Source organism: Dermacentor albipictus, chromosome 2 (assembly GCF_038994185.2).
Source record: "Dermacentor albipictus isolate Rhodes 1998 colony chromosome 2, USDA_Dalb.pri_finalv2, whole genome shotgun sequence".
In the NCBI taxonomy this organism is placed as follows: Eukaryota; Metazoa; Arthropoda; class Arachnida; order Ixodida; family Ixodidae; genus Dermacentor; species Dermacentor albipictus.
Genome location: NC_091822.1, coordinates 95,965,979 through 95,989,001, shown reverse-complemented (window position 1 = coordinate 95,989,001; position 23,023 = coordinate 95,965,979). Strand labels below are relative to the sequence as shown.

Genomic DNA, 23,023 nt, shown 5'->3' with positions numbered 1-23,023 from the left:
GCAGAAGGATACATCCTCCCTCGTCCCGACGTAGTTGCGGCAGTATCGTCGGCGTCCTTTTGTTTTCCTTCGACTTTCAGCGCACGCAAGGCCACTACCAGTAGCAATTTTTGTCCGTGGGAGCGGCTGAGTTGTGCACGTTCTGACCGCCAGGGCGGCGCTGTAGGTGTCGTGAAAACTCCAGCGCTGGTTCCCCATAGCAGCCGCGCATTTGAAGTGTGCTTTATGGCGAAATAAAACACACAGAAAAGAGCGAGGATCATGGGGTTTTTGAAACGAGAGCATTTGGGAAAAAGGTGACTGCGCGCTCCGCTTGCGAACTCCACGGACCGCATGTGACACCAGAACTTGTCTGAGATGTTCACAACAGCGCATGCTACCCGCGGACTATGTTATTTCACCAAGCCCGAGGGGTGGTTCAGTGCCCCTTTAAGCGGAAGCTTTAGCTCGCGCTTAACTCCGACGCGGCCTATTCATGTACATGTAGAACGCAGAAACTCTTTTCTGTGATAACCCCGCGATCGCTTTTAATTAAATTTGTTGCATTTGACAGAGAAAGTCAAATTCTAGTGTCTGTTGGAAGCGGAATTTCTTTTTAGGGCCTGAACAGTGTTTAAATATTTGGAAAACTCGAAAGTTCAAAAAAAGAAAAGAAGCACAAAGTTTACAAACTAATAGCTCTGCATCAAGCACACATGTCACTGTTCAATAAACGGCATCTATTATAACAGTCAAAGCGGATAAATTTGGTGTGTCAGTTCGTATATTACGTGAATTGGTTACGTTGTGTACAAGGATTCCGCGAAAGCCGTACTTCCATAATGCTAAATTTCTTGAGATTCACGTGTAACATAGAATTTTGTCTGCTGTATATGTACTATTAGGTGCAATTCACAGAATTATGATATAATTTTTCATTGCTAAGTTACATAGTTTTAAACTTGATAGTTTAGATTTCTGAAAATTTGCGATCTTGGTAAATTTTTAATAAACAATTGACGACCTAAATGAAAAATTCGAAACACCAGTGACTAGAATTTAAGTTTTTCTTTTAAATGCAACAAACCTCGTCAAATTTGGTGCATTGGTTGCCGAGAAAAACGAATTCTCCTTCTACATGTATTTAGATACGAGCACCCGAGCTAAAGACATCGTCGCGTATGCAGTCATGCCTAAAAGGTTGATCCAAATGGGTCGCGAAGCTTCGGGCGAAACCAATTGTCACAGCAAGGGCAGTAATGGGAGCAGCGTTTGAAGCTCGACTATGTGGAGAGAAGAAACATTGAGTAAGAATTTTTTTCTATTAAAAGGAAGCAACTTGATTTCATTCAACAAGAACAAAAAAAACAATTCTAATTTCATATACGTCTAGCGAGCAAAAAAGAAGACAACTCTCCTTTTGCCTTATCATTAACAATAAATACTTCCATTTCAGCTTTAGCTAGATAAAAGGGTGCTCACGTCGCTATCAATTGCAATGCTATGCAGCTCTTGAAGTCTGCAAGAAGGCGCAATCGTAAGGTTCGCCCGCCTACATACGCCCCCTCAAGCGTTCTATTGTTTTGCTTGTCAACGCCTTGTTTGCCACCCCTTGGCTACGCCACTGAAAAGCGCTCAGCCTTATGCTATGTTCAGACTACGTTCGTAAGGCGCCGATTTTTCGTAACATGCGTAAGAGGAAGGGCAACAAGCGCATGCGTCTAGTTCAGACTGCGAACGTAAAGGTACCAACGTGCGCAATTTACGTTAAAATCGCGGGTGAGAGTGTTAAAGGGTCGGCAACATTTACGACTGTGATATTACGACCGTTGCGACACAGCCAATGACCGATAAGCTTTCAGTTTTCAACAACCGGTGTCGACACTTCCGTCCTCCCGTCTGCAGACAGCTCCGGGCGCGGGAAGTGCCATTCCGCCATTCCGTGCGCACGATTAGGTTGAATGTGTTCGTGAAAATTTGTGCAGTGCGCCCTGCGAGACTGTTTTCAGTTCATCTGGTTTATCCGCCGAGGAAATCGATGGCAGCAGATGCGTGCTCCGAACTTCGATGAGTGGTCTCACTAGGTTTTCAAGGAAGCGGAACTGTTGGGGCGACATGCGCATGAAGTTATGAAACATCACAACGTCACCAACTCGGAGCTTGGCGAAAAGGTTGTGAAAATCGCCCTCCACGGCCCTGTCAAGAAATGCTTGCCGCTCCCAAACCCTTCTGCATCGCCTTCGTCGTCTTTGTGTGATTGAATACATGACTATAAATTTGATTTGAGCGTGAATTTCTTCTCTCTCGGCCAGCACTCGCATGTTGACAGGAGCCATATTGGACCGCTGGTGACGTCGACTCTTCAGCTCCAAATTTGATTGGCCTGTTGTAAAACCCGTAACTTACGCAGCAGTAAATGTGAACAAAGGTGTCGGCTTAACTGCCGTAACTTTTTTTATGCGTTGCATATTGCAATCACTCAGTTCAGCCCTTGGGCGCGGCCGGGCAGCCATCATTGAGGGTATGAGTCATTGTTCATAGCCGCGCGTCTCATATGTGGGTCTATTCGCTTTTAAAGGGACACTAAAGGTTACTATTAAGTCAACGTGGACTGTTGAAATACCATCACAGAAACCTCGAAACGCTTGTTTCGTGGCAAGGAGAGACTTATTTTAAGAGAAAATGCGTTCTGAAGCGTCCGCGTACCTCTAGCGCAGTTCAAATCGCCCGCCCTCCGATCGAGGAGAACTGACATCATGGTCTCATAGTGACGTCGCGCCATCGGTGAGTAGAACGGCGTCCGCAGACGGCGCTACGGCTTTTCTGCGCAAAACGCAAACGCGCGGCCAGAAACAGAGCCAAGACAGAGCCGACAGCAGAGCGAAAGCGGGAGTATGGTGGCACGAGACGGTCATTAGAGGAAACGCCAGTTCACGGGATTGGCCAGTCGTTTCAGTGGGTGCGAGAGAGAAAATCTGGGGGCGTTTGCGCCTGAAATTTCTCCCTTTGCCTAGGTACCACGGAGGAGCAATTTCTTTGCTCGTTCTGTCCCTAGGCGTGCCTGGCGTGGCGGCATTTTGCCATATGTCGGCTGGCGATCCGTGCGTCGTGTACAAGTTTTCCTCGTGCGTCTCCTTGGGTGTTGCTGGCACAGTGTACTGGCGCGAACGATTGTTGTCGTTTCGTCAGTGGTCTCCCGTGAAGGCGAGTATGATATGGCGTTGCCCTGTCACTACCAGTGTCACACGTATACTTCTGATCGCGATCGGCACCGATCCGGATCGAAATTCTCGACTGTGATTGGGTCTCTCGCTCATTTTGTCCAAAGGAGGCAATCACGACCGCGAAATTCGATCAGGATCGGGCGTGATCGCGATCAGCAGTGAGCCAGAACACAAGATACACACACAGCGCACACTGTCAACAATGTCATTGCGAAAGCATTGCGACCTTTGAAGATTAGAGCATGGCACTAGTCACTTGATAGATATAGCATATATTACATATATAGCATCTTCAGTTTGCCCTGTGTGTGCGTTTTCGTTCCTTGCTTGTGCCTCTGTCACACTGGTATCTTACCGTCCTCGCGAATTTTTCCATGCGTCGAACACTTCGAGAGGGCTCAGTTGCGCGTTATTCAATTGCCATCATTTAAACTTTAAAATACTACTAACTTGTAGCGTGGGGTCTTTTTTTTCACGTTTCTGTGTCTTCGTCCGCTTCCGCTGCTGCCTTAGTATGTTAAACGGCAAACTTCTGACTGCTATTGCAGAAGTCTTGGCGTCACAAGTTGGCGGCTGGACGTAATAATATTTATTTTAAGTCCAGCACGCTTAGGCCTCCGCCACTCCAATCTACGGACCATCCTGCTTCCAGCTTAGTGTGCTTGTAAAAAATCCAATCTATCGTCGCGACTTAAAAAGCGACCTGCGACTTATACAACACCAGTCAGAACCTTGCCTGTCGAACCAAGTCATTCTCACCTAATTATTTAAATGATTAAGTGACTTCTGTAGGTGTCGGTCAATATCATATTAAGCGACTGGCGAATTTGTTCTCTTTACTGGACGGATCCTGCATCTCGGCATGCATTTTGTAGCTGTGTATTCGTATAGATGTAGGAGCTCGGTGGGAGATCTATCAGTGCAGGCAGCATGCGCTAACACCATGTGGCAGATACTGCTTGATGATTTCTAGTATATCATACCCGCGCGCAGCTATCGTTTGCGCCACAGCCCTTATAAGTGACTTGGCTCAGCCATAAGTTCCAGCTTTGCTCCGACACCACTTAAGTGCTGGTTTCCCATGTCTGTCTGTCCACCCAGTTCTTTAAGCTGACAACGACCGCTGTCATATTAATTTTCATTTTTCGTTGCCGGGATCATGATCCCCATCTTCACATTGCATTAGTACAAATAATAAGAAAACTTTGACCACTATTGTCACCACTTTGATTAAAGTTCAGGTCCTTGCAATAATGTGCATTTCAATTTTAATGAGCCCCTCACCCTAGGCAAAGCCGAAGCCTCCCTCCCCCTTCCCCCCCACACACACACTTAAAGTGCCAATACCAGTGCTTTGTCACCCACATCATTTGAGGTTTCTTTTCACTTTCCTCGACTTTTTCCCTTGAAATTTTACTGAGGCTAATAGCTTACTGCATCCTTGTTGGCGCGGACTTGAATGGCTTTTAATTAATATTTTCGATTATTTCTGCAAAAAAGAATATTAAATTATGTGGTTTTATGTGCCGAAACCACGATCTCATTGTGAGGCACCCCATAGTGGGGGACTCTGGAAACTTGGACCACGGGGGGCTCTTTAACATGTACCTAAATCTAAGTACATTGGTGTTTTCACATTTCGCCCCCATCGAAATGCGGCCGTCGTGGCCGGGATTAGATGTGGCAATCTCGAGCTTAGCAGCCCAACACCATAGCCACAAAGCAACCACGGCGGGTCACTTTATTTCTTCAAATCCTGACAATAGGGGGACAGGCCCATCAGAAGCACTCGCGGTGGCTGCCTTATCCATACTTTCTCACTTCAACATTATTTTAAAGTTCCACTGTAAACACCATGCACATATGCAATATATTTAAATATATACACAGGACAAAGTTTATAATATTTTTGAAAGAGATGGAGGCAGCCAATTAAGAATTATTTCTAAAGGTATGGATAGCCTATGTCTAGAGAATGAATATGTTGTTGTAAGCTCACGACGCTTCAAATTGTTTTGCATGCTTTTTTGATCATTAATGAAACCTATAAACTTCACTGACCCCGTCAGCAGACTCTTTTATCCACGGCGTATGAAATGCATGTGAATGTTGTGTGTCTCGGTGTTGCTTCTCTTTACAGTAAGCAATGTCAACGACTCATGAAAAAGAGAACATTTCTAATAACTTACAACATTTATTACGTATGGGAACATTGTCACTTACATGCAAACGTAAATATATACAGAGTGTCCCAATTAATTATAATGCACCAAGATTTAAAAAGAGAGCAATGCGTTACTCGAAGAAAACCTAGCGCATATTGTTTGCAGTACATTGCAGTAGCTGCCAGTAATTTTTTCGTTCCAGATTTAATTTGGTCATTTAATTAGTTATCTAAGCCGACATGTACTATCCTAATTATCAAATGATAAATGAGGCATCTAAAGGCACAGCCAAGGGACATCTAACTGCGATATTTTCAGCGACATACTAATTGTGTACTAATTTTTTATGATAGATAAATAAACCCTGTGAAATATGGAGAATACCACATGACTGTGCTCCCACTCGCATCATAAAGCAGCGCCCTCGAACATGCTCCCTCTGAGTAATCCAGGACGAAATAAAGGAAATAAAGAAAAACATTGTGATCGACCTAATGCCTTATCTGCCGTATTCCTGCCGAAGTAACACGTCTCGTTTGGTGTTACCTGGAAAATAGTTGTGATAGCTGTTGTTTTAGCGTAGATAAAGTGCACGGATGTTTTTTTTTTTTGCTACAGGACCTGTCTCCACAAAAGTGAATTGACGTCAGTGCAAAGATTTAAAGGTACGTTTTGTTCCATCCCATTTGCCATGTGTTTCTCTAATGAGCACCCGGTAAGCATGATCCTCGCCTTGGCATCTGCAAATGGCAACAAGAGGAAGACTACAAATATGTATATCACTAATGGAAGTGTGGCGGTAGACCAAATGCATCGACTATCATCAGAAATTGTGAAAACTTGAGACAAACCGGCAGCTTCAACAAACCAGCGGAGGACTCCATGTTTGAGTCCTAGCCTACGCAGGGATGTTCTAGCATTTATGGCCTCAAATCCTCATGCTAGCATGCAGAACGTGGCCGCCCAGGTACCAATTTCCAAGTCAGTTTGGAGAATTCTAAATGACAGCCTTTCACCCGTTCCACCTTAACCAGCAACAATGCTTGGAAGATAAGGACCTGTAGAATCGTTTAAATTTCTCGCAAAAGCCCATGAGTCATCATACCTTCTGAGCAACATCATGTGCACAGATGAAGCCAATTTTCGCCGAAACGCCTAGGTACATTTGCATAATGCGCACTAGTGGAGGGACTCCAATCCACGCTGTGTGAAGTGCAATAGGCACCAGTACCAGCAGTTGCCCAAATTGTGATTCAGAATTTATGCTGGTGCTATAATCGGTCCCACCTTCTTCGATCGCATACTCACTGGACAGTGTTACATCAACAAAATCCTTGAAGGAGTGGTGGATGAGTTTCTCTGTGAAGTCCCGCTGTCACCTCTTCCGCTTCTGTGGTATCAGCAGATAGGGCACCCGCACACAGCAGCAGCCAAGCACAAAACTGGCTGGATGCGACTTTCAATGCGCAATAGATTGGAAGGCACAGGCCTGTGAATTGGCCCGCTAGGTCATGTGACCTCTCTCCACTCGATTTCTTTCTTTGGGGTTATTTATGTGAATGATCTTGCTTACGTAATTGAGACAGAGTCAGATCAAAAGCGTGGCAGTTTGGGCGAGTTGGTATGTCATGACTGTTTAGGCTTCCCGTTCCCTTGTTTCCCGTTCCCTTTGATTACCCCTACCCTATTCCTTTTTTGCTCTTCCGAGCTGCGCTACAAGCCTAAAGAGTCAGATTAGTTCAAGGCAAGGATAACGGATGTCTGCCGTAGAACTCCGGCGTCGGTCATCAAGAAAGCCACTAAAGATGTTTCATATTTAAAACAGCACCAAAAAACACGGACAAGGAAGGACACAGAACGAGCACTGACTGCCGACAACACCTTTATTGAAGCGTGCACAAATATATACAATTCGCAATGGGCATAAAGAGAGAAAAAGAAGAAAGGGAAGGCGAGTCATCGTCATTCAACTCCTGCTGTGCATGCGTCAATAACATTAAACTTGAGCAAGGTTAGTGACATGTTAATTGCACATTCAGCCACACAAACTATATAAACAAAAATACTAGTGACCTATTTCACTAAGTGTCCCTTAATTCATAGAATAAGGGTTCTCTCTACTTTAACATGTCCAGCCAGCTCAATTGTTGGCGGCGGTGTGGTGTACAATCTTTACAACGAAGTGACCGGTATTACGAATGATTTTGGAGGTCCCAGGCACTTTCTTATGTCTTTGACTGTACATGTCAATGCCCATCTATCTGTCACCCTGAAGGTCCAAGCCAAGTAGGTCCACTTGCTAAGTTTCTGTTACTGAGTAAGATGCATGCATTTTTTTTAAGACTTGCATGCCAAAGAACCAGCAATAAGTGCAACATTTTTTCTCAAAGTATAGATCAGAAGACACTTCTTGAAGCAAACCAGCTTGGTGCCTTTGTACAAATGCTGCTTAGTCACTAAAAGTCGTACCATAACATGTTTGAGGAAAATCGATTAGAACATTGATGCTTTAATGCAGTGCTGCTGTCGTGCTTAACACTGCACTGTAAGTCAATTAGAACGCAGTATTTTCTCATTCCACTTACAGTGGAATCTTGCTAATCCCAGTGGTTCTGAGGCACCACAATGCATTATTGCTGTAAACATTTTGCAAAGCCTTTGCCAGTAGGCAGTGAGCTGTCATGCTCATTTCAATATGCCTTTGTCTTCTTCACAACCTTGTGTTATACTGTGAGATGTGGATCCTTTAAATATTACAGGAACTTGCATGGCTTGTGTACAGGATACAACATTTCCTGGGAGTGTTCTCAGCCTAGGTTGTGAAAGACTGCTTTAAACTCATGGGGACAACTGAGAGTGACAAGAGGCATTATTTTGTTGAGGTAAGCAATCCTTAAGCTAAACCAAGAGGTAGTATGCATGATTGGAACTGAACTTTCATATTGAGTGAGCAATCCTCTAGCAGCACTGGCACGATGCTTAGATCTCTGTGCTTTGTGCAGTTCTTTTTCTTTGCCTTGTTGTTGCCACAGTGTTTCACTTCCCTGCATTCGTGTCATTGACTCTTGCTAAGCTTGTGCAATTTTTCCTCCATGCAAGCATGGACTGATTTATCTTCTGTTTGGGAAACAGTCATAGTTTGTCCAGTGACCCACTGGGCTATGTGAATAATGTACATAATGATACCATTTCAGACTTTTAAATCATCATGATGTCGATGGCACTGTCCACAAAACTATCACCACTGGATTGCCCCTCTTCAGCGGGCAAGACAGCAGCAGCACCAATAGGTGTGGTACCATGATAATGCTTACTGCATATGTTCTGACCATCCCTTCATTGCTTCATAGCTTCATTGCCCACATAGTCGGTGCCTTAATTTTATTCCTACTTGTTGCCCAGGTGGTGTCCCAATCCTGTAACCCTTTGGTGAGTGGGGATATTGAGATGAACCATCGCCCTATTAGACCAACAGGATAAAAATTGTAATCTTGGTCCCCCACTTGATTAATGGCTAATGTCATGACTATTGTAGGGTTGATAGCTCAGATATGTTGAAATAATTTTTGCTCTTCAAAATGAGAAAACACATGACATTGCTGAACTGTGGCTGTTCGTCAACTCTTGATATTAAACAATAAAAAATCTTCTTACCGCCCTCAAATAGTTTGTGCGCGGTTTACAAGCTGGAACATACATTCAACAAACTTTCTCCTCAAAACCTAATAACCGCTTCTCAGAATTAAAATATTGGAAATTGTTCATGGCAGAACAGCTCTTTTTGCATCATTTTGTGGAGTCTTGATAACAACAATCCCTTGCTATTGAAGTTCAAATGCTTTCAAGTCCTCTTAAATAAAAAAAAATAGGAGGCTTGGGACATATTGTGATATAGGGCCTATGCAGGCATTTTTTAAACTGCTGGAATAACAAGTTAAATGCTTGTACTGAGAAAAGGGTACTGAGTTCGATTTATCTAAGCAGTGGTTCATACACACCTCTAACACCACCCCAGGAAGAGCCAGACACTGCCAAACTTTTTCCATTATACCCCCCCCCCCCACCCCACTTTCTCTCGCACGCAAGAGGTATTCGCCAAATGCCAGTTAGGTCGGAAGAGACAAAATAGAAAGGTCTCTTTTTGCACCTCTTGTTCATCGAGCAATGTTTAAGAAAAAATGAGGACATACAAGGCACTGTTTCCAACTAAATTTTTTATCCAAGAAAACCAATATACAGTAAACTACCACTTGAACGTCACTTGAACAAATTAGTCAGCTGTACGAAGTTTTTTATATCCCCCATCGAAACGCCATTCAACCCAATGCAAATGCCTTTCAGTTTAACAAACTTCAGTACAGTGGCATTTCACTTCTGTGAACATATTCTGCTACATCATCATCATCATCATTTTTATTTTCACCACTGGATACAAGGTGAAAAAGGGAGAGCTGGGATAAAACTGAATTCTCTTCGGCTTGACAAAGTTCCGGTCTCCCAGACAGGCACGGAAGCGGCTGGTGTAGGAATACAATTGCGGATAAAGTGTGGATATAAGAGTTTTTAAGCGCAAATACATACAGAAATTTTCATGTTATTACATGGAAACTAGTTGTAATACAGTTGTGTCAAATGACTCCCAGTATACAATTATGATCTGTTATCTTGCATATTATTATTTAACACAGGCTCAGTTGCATATATCATAGTGGACTTGGAAGCACCAAACGAGCGCGGATGCTGATCAAATTTTTTCTGATCGCAGAGATCGTGCTGTCGAGGACCAGATTCGTCGACGCAGGGTCTGAGCATGCACTGCATCAGGCCTATCTACTGCTACCTCTGGCTGTCTGCCCTGCTGGCTTCATCGGACGAAACAAGTCGCAGGAAGCTGTACCACGTGCACTGCACTGGGACCACCTGACCAGCACGGTGACGTCGACGGAGACACCATGGCACCCGGATAAAAGCAGCAGCCTTTTCGACGTTACCTTCAGTGGACTTAGAAGCACTGAACGAGTACGGATGCTGATCAAATTTTTTCTGATCGCACAGGTTAGTGACCAGCATTTAGTCTCTTCAACTAAAGACAATGACATAACGTTAACGGTGCTCCCAAGTCCACAATGCTGTGTTGCTATTTTGCGGGATTGTTTTAATGTTGTCTGCTTAATGTTACTAATATTCGGAGACGTTGAACAAAATCCAGGCCCTGACTCTGATTCAGATGAATGTTCGCAACGGGAACGAATGAAACGCATTCTAAGAGAACAAAAGGAAACGAACAAAACACTGAAACAACTGTCGTTAAATATCAAGCATGTGGAGACAATAGTTGCAGATTTTCAAGAAAGAATGACAGTTATTGAGAATGAAAGGAGATTATGGAAAGAATGCGAAGACAAGATAGTACACTGCGAGGAATCTTGTAAATCTACCATGACGCAAGTAGAATTTCTGGCATCGAAGGTCGATGATCTAGAAAATAGAAGTAGGCGGAATAACCTAGTAATTTATGGATTAAGAGAGAGCTCTGCTGAAGATGTTAAAACACTTGAAGAAGAAGTGCGAGACGGTATATTTAGGAAGATCCTAGGAATAGAAGTTAACTCAATAGAACGAGTTCACAGAATCGGTACAAAGCAAAGCCAAAGGACACGCCCCGTTATTATCAGGCTATTCAACTTCGTTGAGAAAAGCAAAATATTATCAAGCTGCTTCAAGCTGAAAAACACCCAGATTTCAATATCCGAAGATTTCTCAAAGAAAGTACGTGACACACTTGCTAAATTATGGCGTTCTGCAGTAAGTGACAAGGCGAAAGGGGCAAAGGTATCTCTGGCATTTGATAAACTAAAAATAAATGGCAAAACCTTCATATGGAATGAGTGTGAGGACAGAAGAATTGAACTATCTAAACCGATAACTTCTGCACACGCTGGCTCAGCAGCTCGCGATTGCACGTGACAAAATGCGCGCAGTGTAGTCAATAAGTTCAGCCTACTTGAAAGCATAGTTGCAGCCCATCAACCACACGTTATAGTCATCACGGAAACCTGGCTTCACGAAAGCGTCCAGGATTCCGAAGTGTTTCCACCTTATCGGCTCATACGGAAAGACAGAGAATCGCGGGGGGGGGGGGGTGTTGCTGTCGCAATTAAATCTAACATAAAATTCACAGTTTTAAAGAGCATACCTGACCATGAAAGCGTATGGTGTAAACTTACATTTAATGGAAAAAGCATATTTCTTGGTGGCCTATATCGACCTCCGAATGCGCCCCCTGTATACCTAGACGTTATGCACACTTACATTGCACAACACACTAATTCACGTTCCAATATTATCATCACAGGTGATTTCAATTTCCCAGGAATCAATTGGTCTAATCTTTCGCACAACAGCTGTGACGCAAAAAGTGCTGAATCTCTATTGTTCATGTCATTTACCTTTTCTCTAGACCAGCTAGTTTCCGAACCGACTAGAATAGCTGGTCGGTCATGTTTTGTGCTTGATCTGATGTTCGTAAGCAGTCTATTTCAAAATAACACATTAAACGTTGAAAATAGCATTTCGGACCATAAAATGACTGTATTCTCCTGTCCAATTTTAGGAAACCGTGAACGCGTTAAGCCATCGATTGCTGTTATCAGGGATTACTCAAGAGCGGATGACAATGCTATCTCAGAATATTTAAACGCCTGCTTTCTGCAGTTTTCATTACTTCATGATGTAAATTAATTATGGTTACGTTTTAAGCGTATTGTGCACTTTTGTGAAGAAAACTACATTCCCTCTAGAAATAAACGAGTGAACAGAGAACATCCTTGCGTATCGCGTGAAATAATACATTTAAAACGAAAAATTAAAAGGAAGCGCAGAAAGAAAACCACACGTGACCTTCAAGATCTCGTACGCTTATTACAATATAAGATCCATATGGCCAAGGAGCATTTTTTCACTGTTACTCTGCCTTCTTACCTGACGAACAAACCACAAAAATTCTGGCGCTACCTATCGAGGGAGCGGCACACCGTATCGCAGATTACTGTTTCGAACGGGACAGTTCTTCAGCCTGACGTCATAGCAAGCAAATTTTATGAATTTTTTCAATCTGTATTTAACAGAACTACCTTTAACTGTCCCTCTCCACAGTATCAGTTCGAGAATCCAATGCCTGAAAGAGATATCGACCAACAAGGAATTTTTCGACTCTTACAAAATCTGGATGTAAAGAAACCCTGTGGCCGTGATCTTATATCAAATGCATTTTTGCAACAACATGCAGTTTGGACGTCAAAATACTTACACGTAATTTACAGGCGATCTTTGGAAACTTCAGTGATACCTGATGACTGGCGAAGGGCCAAAGTAATACCTGTGCACAAATCTGGCTCTAAACTCGACGTAACTATAGACCTGTTTCATTAACATGTACATCCAGTAAATTGTTCGTACATATTATTTATAAGGCCATAATATTGCACTTAGAGAATAATAACCTACAATACAGCTGGCAACATGGATTCTGTTCAAGTCTAAGTACTATTATTCAGCTGAGTTAACCCATGATGTAGCTACATCAATAAATAACAGAAGCCAAATAGTTGCCATTTTCTTAGATATTTCAAAGGCCTTTGATGTTATTCCTCATCCAGATCTTATTACTAAACTAATTGCCATTGGTGTACACGAGAAAACAGTATCGTGAATCAAGAACTATCTCGAAAACCGAAAGCAATGCCCAGCTGTGAATGATATTACATCTGATTACATCAACGTTTTTTTCTGGTGTTCCACAAGGCTCAGTTCTTGCGCCCCTCCTATTTCTGATCTACATCAATGATATTCGTTGATGCGTTCAGCCGCCTATTCAAATGCGCCTATTCGCCGATTAACGCGTAGTGTACACAACAGTGAATACTGTAGCACGGCTGAATCTGCGGTCGTCACGGCGCACCAGTAATCCCGTGATCTGTGCAACCGTAATAAAGTTGTTGTTCGCCCAACTGCTGGCCTGGCTACATGAAGGCAGCGAAACCCAGCCAATATGTCGATGGTGTCCGCGCTACTACCGCCCCCGAAGCCTATGGATCCATCGCACGACCCTTGGATTGCCTGGAAAACTTGGAAAAGTGAGTTTCTGCTGTTTTCCACTGCTACGCAATTGAACAAGCAGCCAAAAGACGTTCAAGCAGCCACGTTGCTAGTTACCATAGGTGAAGAGGCTAGGAAGTCGTACAGTACCTTCAAGTTCGATGAAGCAGAAAACAGGAATGACGTTGAAGTTCTGATTAAGAAACTTGAGGATCATTACAAGCCTGCAACGAACTTAACATTCCAAGAATTTTGTTTCGGTTCAAGGAACCAAAAAGAAGGCGAGACGTTTAACAAGTGGCTAACAGAACTGCGTGTATTAGCGAAGAACTGTGAATTTGGGGACCTTGAAGGCCGCATGTTGCATAGCGGAATCATTTTGGGCACTCAGGATAAGAGCCTACAGCCAAGACTGATCGCGGAAAACCCGACGTACCAAAAGACAGTCAACATTTGCCGCGCGCAAGAACAAGGCAAAGAGCACTTTCGTGAGATAAGCGAAGCTACAGGCGCCAGTGAAGGCACCATAGTAAACGCGGTAGCAACAAGAAAAAACGTTTGCTACAAATGTGGGGGTCAAATGCACCGCAGTGACACGCGCCCTGCAAAAGGAAGAACATGCAGGAAGTGCGGAAAGCTGAACCATTTCGCTCGAGCACGCAAGTTGTCGAACTTTCCGCGCAGTGCCAACCAACAAATGCGAGGGTTACAAGCCGAAGACGAATTTTTTTTGCAAACGTTGACTATTGGTGCGATAACCACCGATCACTGGAGCGCAACGGTCTACACTGAGGGCCATCCCATCACGTGCAAGCTAGACACAGGCGCCAATGGTTGTGTCATTTCAAGAAGCGACGTTGCAAAGCTGCCAAAAAAGCCTCAACAAGCCTGCAATGTCAAGCTCGCAGCATTTTTTGGCCACACAACAGCCGCGCATGCGAAAGTCCAATTGATACTTTCAGCAAATGACAGAAGCAAGGAACCAACGTTTTTATTGTCAAACAAGACGTCCCTGCCACTTTAAGTAGTGCAGCAGCTGAAAGCCTCGGCTTCATATACCGGATGCAAAACATACAGCATGAACTGTACCCACCAGCGCAGCCTTTTGCAGAGGTCTTCGAGGGACTCGGGCAGCTAAAGGATTTCGAGTACAACATGAAGCTCAAGCCAGGCTCGGTGGGCGTCGTCGTTCCAGCAAGAAGAGTTCCTGTTGCTCTTCAGGACAGAGTCACGGCCGAGCTACAGCGTATGGAAGCACAAGGCGTCAACAAAGGTAACCGAGCCTACGGAGTGGTCTAGCCATATGGTTACAGTTGTTAAGAAGGACAAGGTTAGAATTTGCCTAGACCCTACAGCGCTTAATAAAGTGCTGCTGCGCGAGCATTACCCAATTCCAACCCTAGAGGACGCAGCCTCGCAACTGTCCGGTGCTAAGTTCTTCTCAGCACTCGACGTAGCGTCAGGATTTTGGCAAATTAAACTTTCTGAATCAAGCTCTAAACTATGTACAATGAGCATGCCGTATGGGCGATATCGATTTCTTTGAATGCCCTTCGGCATTGCGTCAGCTCCAGAAATCTTCCAGGCAGCTATGCATTGCTTGTTGGAAGGCTTACCGTGCGTAGCCGTGGTAATGGATGACATACTACTTTGGGGCCGCACGAAGGAGGAGCATGACCACCACCTGTTGCTTTTGTTGGCACGCTGTCTCGAAAACAACCTCAAGCGAAACCTCAAGAAATGCACCTTTTTGCAGACCGAAGTCCGCTACCTAGAGCACATCCATAGCACAGAAGGCCTCCGCCTGGACCCTGGTCGAGTGAACGACATACTGGAAATGAAAGAACCAAAGAGCAGTAAGGAACTCGAAGTCTTTCTAGGCGTGATGAATTATGTACAACGTTTCATCCCTAACATGTCCGTCGTGACTGCACCACTGAGAACATTGTTGCGCAAGGACATTGCCTGAGTTTGGACCGAGGCTCAGCAACGAAGCTATGAAATGTTGCGTGAGAGCTTAGTTAACGCACCAATTCTTTTCTTTTTCGATGCAACTAAGCGGGTCACCCTTTCGGTTGACGCGAGCCAAATGGGAGTTGGTGCAGTGCTTATTCAAGACGGCCGCCCCGTCGCTTTCTCGTCACATTCACTAACAGAGACGCAGCAACGCTACGCACAAATTGAGAAAGAAACATTGGCAATTGTGCATGGCTGCATCAAGTTTCATGATTACATCTTCGGCCAGGAAAGCGTAACTGTCGAAACTGATCACCGCCCCTTGGTGATGATATTCTGCTAACCACTGCATCAGTGTCCACTTTGCCTACAGCGCATGCGTTTGACTTCGCAGCGATATCCTATTAAGCTGATCTACAAGCCAGGGAAAGAGCTGTTTTTGGCTGATGCCTTATCTAGATTCCCTAGCAAGCAACTCTTGCAAGAAGAAGCTGAGCAATTTCAAGTAAATGTGCTTGATTACATTTCAGCTTCGCAACAGCACCTGAGGGATCTTCTTGCGGCCACCAATGAAGATCCTGCTCTCGTCAAGCTTCGAGGTTATGCCGAAACAAGCTGGCCAGAAAGAAGCGAGGTACCCGAAAATGTGCGTCCGTACTGGTCCTACAAAGAAGAGCTGCACATGCAAGACGGCCTTGTTTTTCGCAGCAACAAGGTAGTCATACCATCTTCAAAAAAGCGAGAAATTATGCTGCTGCTTCACGCTGCACACCCGGGAGCGAAAAAGATGAAGGCACGGGCAAGAGACGTCATGTACTGGCCAAATATGTCACATGAGATAGAGCAGTTTTGCAAAAATTGCGCTGTCTGCCAGAAATACCAGCCGCGAAACGCGAAAATGCCTCTTTACTGCCACGACATCCCAAAGCTGCCTTGGGAATTCGTTGGCATGGACCTGTTCTTTCATGAGGGTCGTGAATTTGCCATAATTGTGGACTTTTATTCTTTCTTTTTTGAGATCCGCGAACTCCGTCAAAGCACTGCTAGTGCTCTGGCATCATAATGCGCAGAGCTGTTCTCCACACATGGCTTACCGCTTAAGCTCTGCAGTAACAACGGACCACCGTTAACAGCCGGCTTTTCAAAGATTTCCTGCAGCAGCTAGGCGTTGCCCATGTTACGCCAAGTCCGTATCATCCCCGCTCTAATGGTATGCCGGAAAGAGCAGTACAAGAGGCCAAAAAGCTTCTAAAGAAATGTTCACATAACCGAGTTGACTTCCATATGGCGTTGCTCGAATGGCGCGACACCCCCAGAGATGACATTCTAAAGTCGCCTGTGCAGAGACTCATGGGACGGCAAACCAGGACCTTGCTGCCTGTGCCCACCAGCCACCTAGTACCAGAGGCAGTATCAAGTAAAGCCATCCACAGCCGGCTCCAGGAGATCCGTCAACGCCAGAAGGTCTATTATAACCGTGGAACAAGGCACCTACCACCCCTCTCTCCAGGTCAGCCAGTCACTACATACGACACCCTCCAGCGAACCTGGTCGCCTGCTATTCTTTTGAGGCCAGCCAACACGCCCCGTTCAGCGATCCTGAGAACGGAAGATGGTCGAGAAATCAGACGCACAAGAGAACACCTGCGGGACATTCCGATCCATCGCGAAGATAGTCCAGCAGAGGCTCCTGGAGAAGGTTCCAAAGAAGACCACTCGTCCCAAGAGCTACGGAGAAGCACGAGGACTCGCCACAAGCCCTGTCGATACCCGCAGCCTGAAAGGCATCATTCATTTGTCTTCCAGTAAAGGGGAGATGTAGCACGGCTGAATCTGCAGTCGTCACGGCGCACCAGTAATCCCGTGATCTGTTACGTCACGTAGGCTTCACTATATATGTAACTTGCGCAACCGCAATAAAGTTGTTGTTCGCCCAACTGCTGGCCTGGCTACAAATACCAGAGAGGATCAGGTAAAACTAAATGATTCGTTAGCTGCTGTACAAAATTGCTGCAACATTTGGGGTGTGACGAAGAAGATCGGCAGGCTGAAAAGCCCCGTCGCCATCGCATGGCACGTACCCAGTTCGTTCGCTGGCTGCGCCCTACCTGCTGGTGCTGAGTTTGTCGCTGCTGCTCTACGAGCCGATTAAACCCCCTTTACAATTGGTGGAGGTGCTGGGTATGTGCCACGCGATGGCAATGGGGCTTTTCAGCCTGCCGATCTTCTTCATCACAATCACCTACTCATGTCTCCGCCAATCTTGTGCCATTTTGATCCCAGCACACCTACAGAACTTCACACTGATGCCAGTGGTGTTGGCCTTGGTGCCGTGCTCGCACAACGCAAGAACACTAATGTCGAATACGTAGTCGCCTATGCCAGTCGTGCCCTCACGAAACCTGAGGCCAATTACTCAGTAACAGAAAAAGAGTGCCTGGCTATTGTATGGGCTCTTCAAAAATTTCGTCCATATCTCTACGGTCGATGCTTTGACATGGTGACGGATCATCACGCTCTTTGCTGGTTGTCCAACCTAAAAGACCCGTCGGGCCGCCTCACTTGGTGGGCCCTCCGAATCCAGGAATTTGATATCCGTGTCGTCTATCGCTCTGGACGCAAACACGCTGACGCCGTTGCCCTCTCGCGCTCCCCAGTGACTTCAGACAGCAGCACTTCTACCGACAGACATGACATCTCACCACTTGACATCCTGGACATGGCATCGGAGCAACAAAAAGACCCAAGGATCGTCATGATGTTCTACTTTTTGTCAAATCCTCCGGCAACTGCGGCACCTCGAGCGCTACGCCGAGGTGCAGCATTTCACAATCCGGGACGGACTTTTATACTGCCGCAACTACCACAATGACGGCCGCAAATGGCTTTTAGTAGTGCCTCGCCACCTACGACAAGAGTTCTGCTCCGCTTTTCATTCTGACCCACAGTGTGGTCACAGCGGAGTGTCAAAAACTTACACACGGCTTTGCCTAAAATATTATTAGCGAGGGATGTACACCTTCGTCCACAAATATTTACGCTCCTGCATTGCCTGCCAGCGACGCAAATGTGTCCCGCATCTCTCCACCGCACCTCTCCAACCACTTCCCTGCCCAGCTCAGCCATTTGACCGTGTCGGCATTGATATCTATGGGCCTCTTCCATCTACTGGCGCTGGCAACCGATGGATTGTTGTCGCCGTAGATCATTTGACACGGTATGCTGAAACTGCCACCTTGCCTGCCGCATCAGCAAAAAACATCGCCTCATTCATTCTAAACAACTTTGTTCTCCGCCATGGCGCACCACGTGAACTGTTGAGCGATCGGGGCTGCGTATTCGTCTCAGATGTCCTGCAGTCACTCTTATCAGAATGCCAAATTATTCACCGCACTACTACTGCTTATTATCCACAGACCAATGGCTTAATAGAACGATTCAACAGAACTCTTGGTGACATGCTATCAATGTATGTTGCATCTGACCACTCCAACTGGGACCTTGTACTTCCGTTCGTCACTTACGCATATAACACTGCCTCTCAAGCCACCACCGGATTCTCATCATTTTTTCTGCTTTACAGCCGCCATCCCTCCAGCACCATTGACATGGTTCTCCCGTACCGGCCGGACCCTGCTGAATGCTCACCTGTTTCTACGGTTGCTCAGCACGGCGAGAAATGCCTCCAACTGGCCCGTTCGTTGACGTCTGCTCAACAGTGCCGCCAAAAAGAACGCCATGACCTCATTCCTCCCCTCACCCCTTCCCCATCGACTCACTCGTGTGGCTTTGGGTCCCACCTGTTGCTGCTCCTGGCCTTTCGTCCAAGCTCCTCCCGAAGTACCACAGGCCCTACCGCGTAGTTGCTCAAACATCACCAGTGAACTACGGGGGCGAGAGACTGTGCACATTGACCGGCTGAAGCAGTATTACGATCTGCCCACCTCTTCCTAGGTCGCCAGGATGGCTACTCTTCAATTCCGGGGGTGATTGTGACGAAGAAGATCAGCAGGCTGAAAAGCCCCGTTGCCATCGCGTGGCACGTACCCAGTTCGTTCGCTGGCTGCGCCCTACCTGCTGGTGCTGAGTTTGTCGCTGCTGCTCTACGAGCCGAATAAACCCCCTTTACAGGGGGATGAAACTGAATGCATCAAAAACTACCAGTATCTCCTTCACTCACAAGAAAAATGCGCTTCAGTTTACATACACAATAAACAATATATCACTAAGAAAATATGAGGAGGTCACATATCTCGGGGTCACTTACAACGAAATTAGATTGGGAAACTCATATAAATAACATGTATGACAAGGCCCTAGGTAAACTACATTTCTTGAGAAGAAAAGTTAGAAACACACCTCCTAGTGTTAAATGCACACAGAACCCTCATTAGACCCTCTTTAGAGTATGCTGACATTATTTGGGCCCCGCACCAGAAGTATTTAACCGAGAAACTAGAACACATACAGAACTTAGCATTGAGATTTATATATTCACAATATTCACGTCAAACGAGCATTACGAACCTGCGCGTCAAGGCTAACGTTCAATCACTGGCTCAACGTAGAATGATTTCCAGATTAAAATTTCTATACTTACTTTATCACAGCTCCTATTGAATACCACAAGCAACATACATTCAAGCACCATTCAGACTTTCTACCTGAACCAACCATAATAAATCAATACGACACCATCCCAGCCATAATAACACTCGCAAGTACTCTTTTTTCCCACACGCCATTTCCCATTGGAACATACTACCCTCTAGAGCCGTAAATTGCCCATCTGCCAACGCAATTATTGACAGTATTGAGAATCTGGAATTCGAATGGTGATATTACCTGTATTTCATATGCAGCCTCTGTAGATGCATTCTTATGGTAAACGCTGTTTCTCCTGCTTCCCGGACGGCTCATTTAAACAGTGTATATATTTATTGAGTATGTTCATTTTTGCGTGTGCTAATGCTCTTTGTTTTGGATACACTAGTTTCACTTTATTCTTTTTTTTGTACTGTATTCTATGTTGTAACCACTCCTGCATGGGCCCGACGATGGCCTGCAGTATTGTAAAATAAATAAATAAATAAGAATGCAAAAGCAATATATGTATACATATATACACATATATACATACACACACATACATATATAAATATAACAAATTTCACAGAAGTTTACAATAAGCACAAACAGTTTTTACACTCTTAAAAAGGTTGCACCCTTTGAGGTGTATATTTGTCCCAGAACAATAATCGTCATCTGCCTAGCTTGCGTTTCCTTTCTTGAAAACTCGGCACTCGCTACATTCCTGTCGAGAATGCTGCGTCACACTGATAACGCGCATGCCATTCGTGAGTGGGAAGTACCGGGCTCGCAGCGTTAAAGAAAGGAAACGCGGGCAAGACAGATGGCGATTATTGTTGTGGGACAAGATACGCCCCAAAGGGTGTAAATTTTTCTAAGAGTGTAGAGCGTAGAAATATTTACACCCTTTGAGGCTTATCTTGTCCCACAACGATAATCGTCATCTGTCTTGCCCGAGTTTCCTTTCTTGAAAGCTCGGCGCCCGCTACTTTCCTGTTGGGAATGCTATGCCATGCTGATAACGTGCATGCCGTTCGTTACTGGAAAGTACCGGGCTCGCTGCGTTAAAGAAAGGAAATGCGTACAAGACAGATGACGATTATCGTTGTGTGGCAAATATACACCCCAAAGGGCGCAACTGTTTTTAGAGTAAGAGTGATGATTATTCACTCAAAGAACAGTTTACACCCTTTCGAGTGCCCCTTCTGCCACACAACGATAATCGTCATCTGCCTTGATGCGTTTTTTTATTTAACGCTGCGAGCCCGGTAACGAACGGCACGCGCGTTATCAGCATGATAGCATTGCCTGTTACTTTCCTGTCGGGAATGCTATTTCATTCTGATAACGCGCATGCCGTTCGTTACTGAAAAGTACCGGGCTTGCGACGTTAAAGAAAGGAAATGTGGGCAAGCAGATGACAATTATCGTTGTATGGCAAAAGGCTGTAATTTTGCTTAAGAGTGTATGCTAGCCACCATACCCTTAGTATAAACATATCTTCTCTGTAAAAAAAAAAAGTAACACAGCGATTTTCGTCTGGCGACAACAACAACAAAAAAAGGTCGCTTCCAAAGATTGTGCGCAGCTATTAGCGGCGACAATTAGGAGTGGCGCCCTCTCGCGAGTGACGTCACGGCCAGGACGCCGCTCGCTCTGGCTCGCTCGGTTGCCGCGCGCGCTTGTTCCCTTCGTGTATGCTTGGGGTATGGGTGGCTCGAGCCGCACGTATTGAAGAATACGTCGGCTTCTTTCAGCTGCCATACCTTAACCACAGTTTATTCTTCAAAAGCGTGTGAGTCGAGAAACTTTGTGGCTTGGATATCGCAAGCTAAGCAGCGTTAAAGGGGTCTACTAGGTTTTGCAATGCATATATGCGCCGTGTCTATCGGTAAATTTTGACTAAAAAAAGAATATCTGCAAATTCAACGCGCGAAGTTGTGTGTGATGCTTCGCTAAACACTTAACATTCCTTTAGTATTTAGCTATGAGAGGCATTGCATTTTACGTGGAAGAAAAATTTGGTAATTGGCGTCAACATGTTATCCGATGTTAGAAAGACACTGCCCAGCGAAGCTGTCATCATGATTCCTATTACTCTGGTGTGTTGTTCTATTCAAATATGCCCATTCATTAATGCGTAAAAAAATAGTTAGGCGCGTATTTCTTATGAAAAAGTTTGCTGCTACTTTCATCCCCCTCTGAAACAGGCCTCCAAAAAACAAATTGCTCATGGCTGCTAACACGACGGCGCGTCATGTAGAGTATTTACATAGTTAATTCACAAACACCATAGTAGCAATCACCTGAGAGAAAAGTTTCATTGTTAAGATCGAGAGCCACTCAATTGAAAGTGATGAAATGTTTCATAGTGGCCCTCAGTAGCCTTTATCGACAATATGGCACACCCCTGATCACGTAACGGTAGCAATCGACTGTCTGTATAGCGAGGCACGCTATGATCGCGAAACCCATCAGTTCACTACAACTTCGAATTAAAACCATAAAGCATTTTTTTACAGCGCCAACTGGAATGGCTAAAGTATTCTCGAGCTACTACACCGCAGCTTAGATTGCCTACAAAAGGAAAATTCAAGCACCTTCTGTCTCATGATGTCTCGATCCAGCGTTATTTAATTATACAAACAGATAACGATTCGCTTCGTCGGTACATAAAAGAGAACCTTGCAGGCTAAATTAAGTTTGCTCCAATCCAATCGCAAACATTCATAAAGAAAGCACCACAAGTCTTGCATGTACTTTCACTTGATTTCTGACCCTCCACCGGGGGAATTTCGATATCTTGAATATGTCCCATACTACTAGTCATTGACGCTTCGGCTTCTTTCTGACTGCAGCTATGCGGTCCAGCAGGCATGCTTCACTAAAAAAATTGGGCCGAGTAGCCTGTGTCAGTTCGCCAAACAGATTCGTCATGTATATTCCTCAAGCAACAAGCACCAGTAAATTTCTCAAATGAGTTTGATTTGATTTGATTTATTAATTTCCATT

General features: G+C 45.0%; 2 protein-coding genes across 10 annotated transcripts in view; one reads left to right on the top strand and one right to left on the bottom strand.

The window, feature by feature from the left end:
- Window positions 1-23,023, bottom strand: part of LOC139055476 (uncharacterized) — an 84,111-nt gene that overhangs the window by 15,229 nt on the left and 45,859 nt on the right. The gene's annotated exons all lie outside the window — the stretch shown is intronic.
- LOC139056000 (uncharacterized) overlaps window positions 2,961-23,023 on the top strand; it is a 52,865-nt gene continuing 32,802 nt past the window's right edge. For 5 of the 9 annotated variants that reach the window (XM_070533755.1, XM_070533753.1, XM_070533756.1 and 2 more), the window contains exons 1-4: window positions 3,891-6,033; window positions 8,128-8,250; window positions 8,563-8,658; window positions 10,134-10,423. In XM_070533755.1, coding sequence (XP_070389856.1) covers window positions 8,577-8,658; window positions 10,134-10,423 — 372 coding nt within the window. In that variant the 5' untranslated portion in view covers window positions 3,891-6,033; window positions 8,128-8,250; window positions 8,563-8,576. Of the gene's footprint in view, window positions 3,184-3,890; window positions 6,034-8,127; window positions 8,251-8,562; window positions 8,659-10,133; window positions 10,424-23,023 lie in introns of those variants that run through there. The other 4 variants (XR_011512084.1, XR_011512085.1, XR_011512083.1 and 1 more) reach the window with 4 other exon arrangements.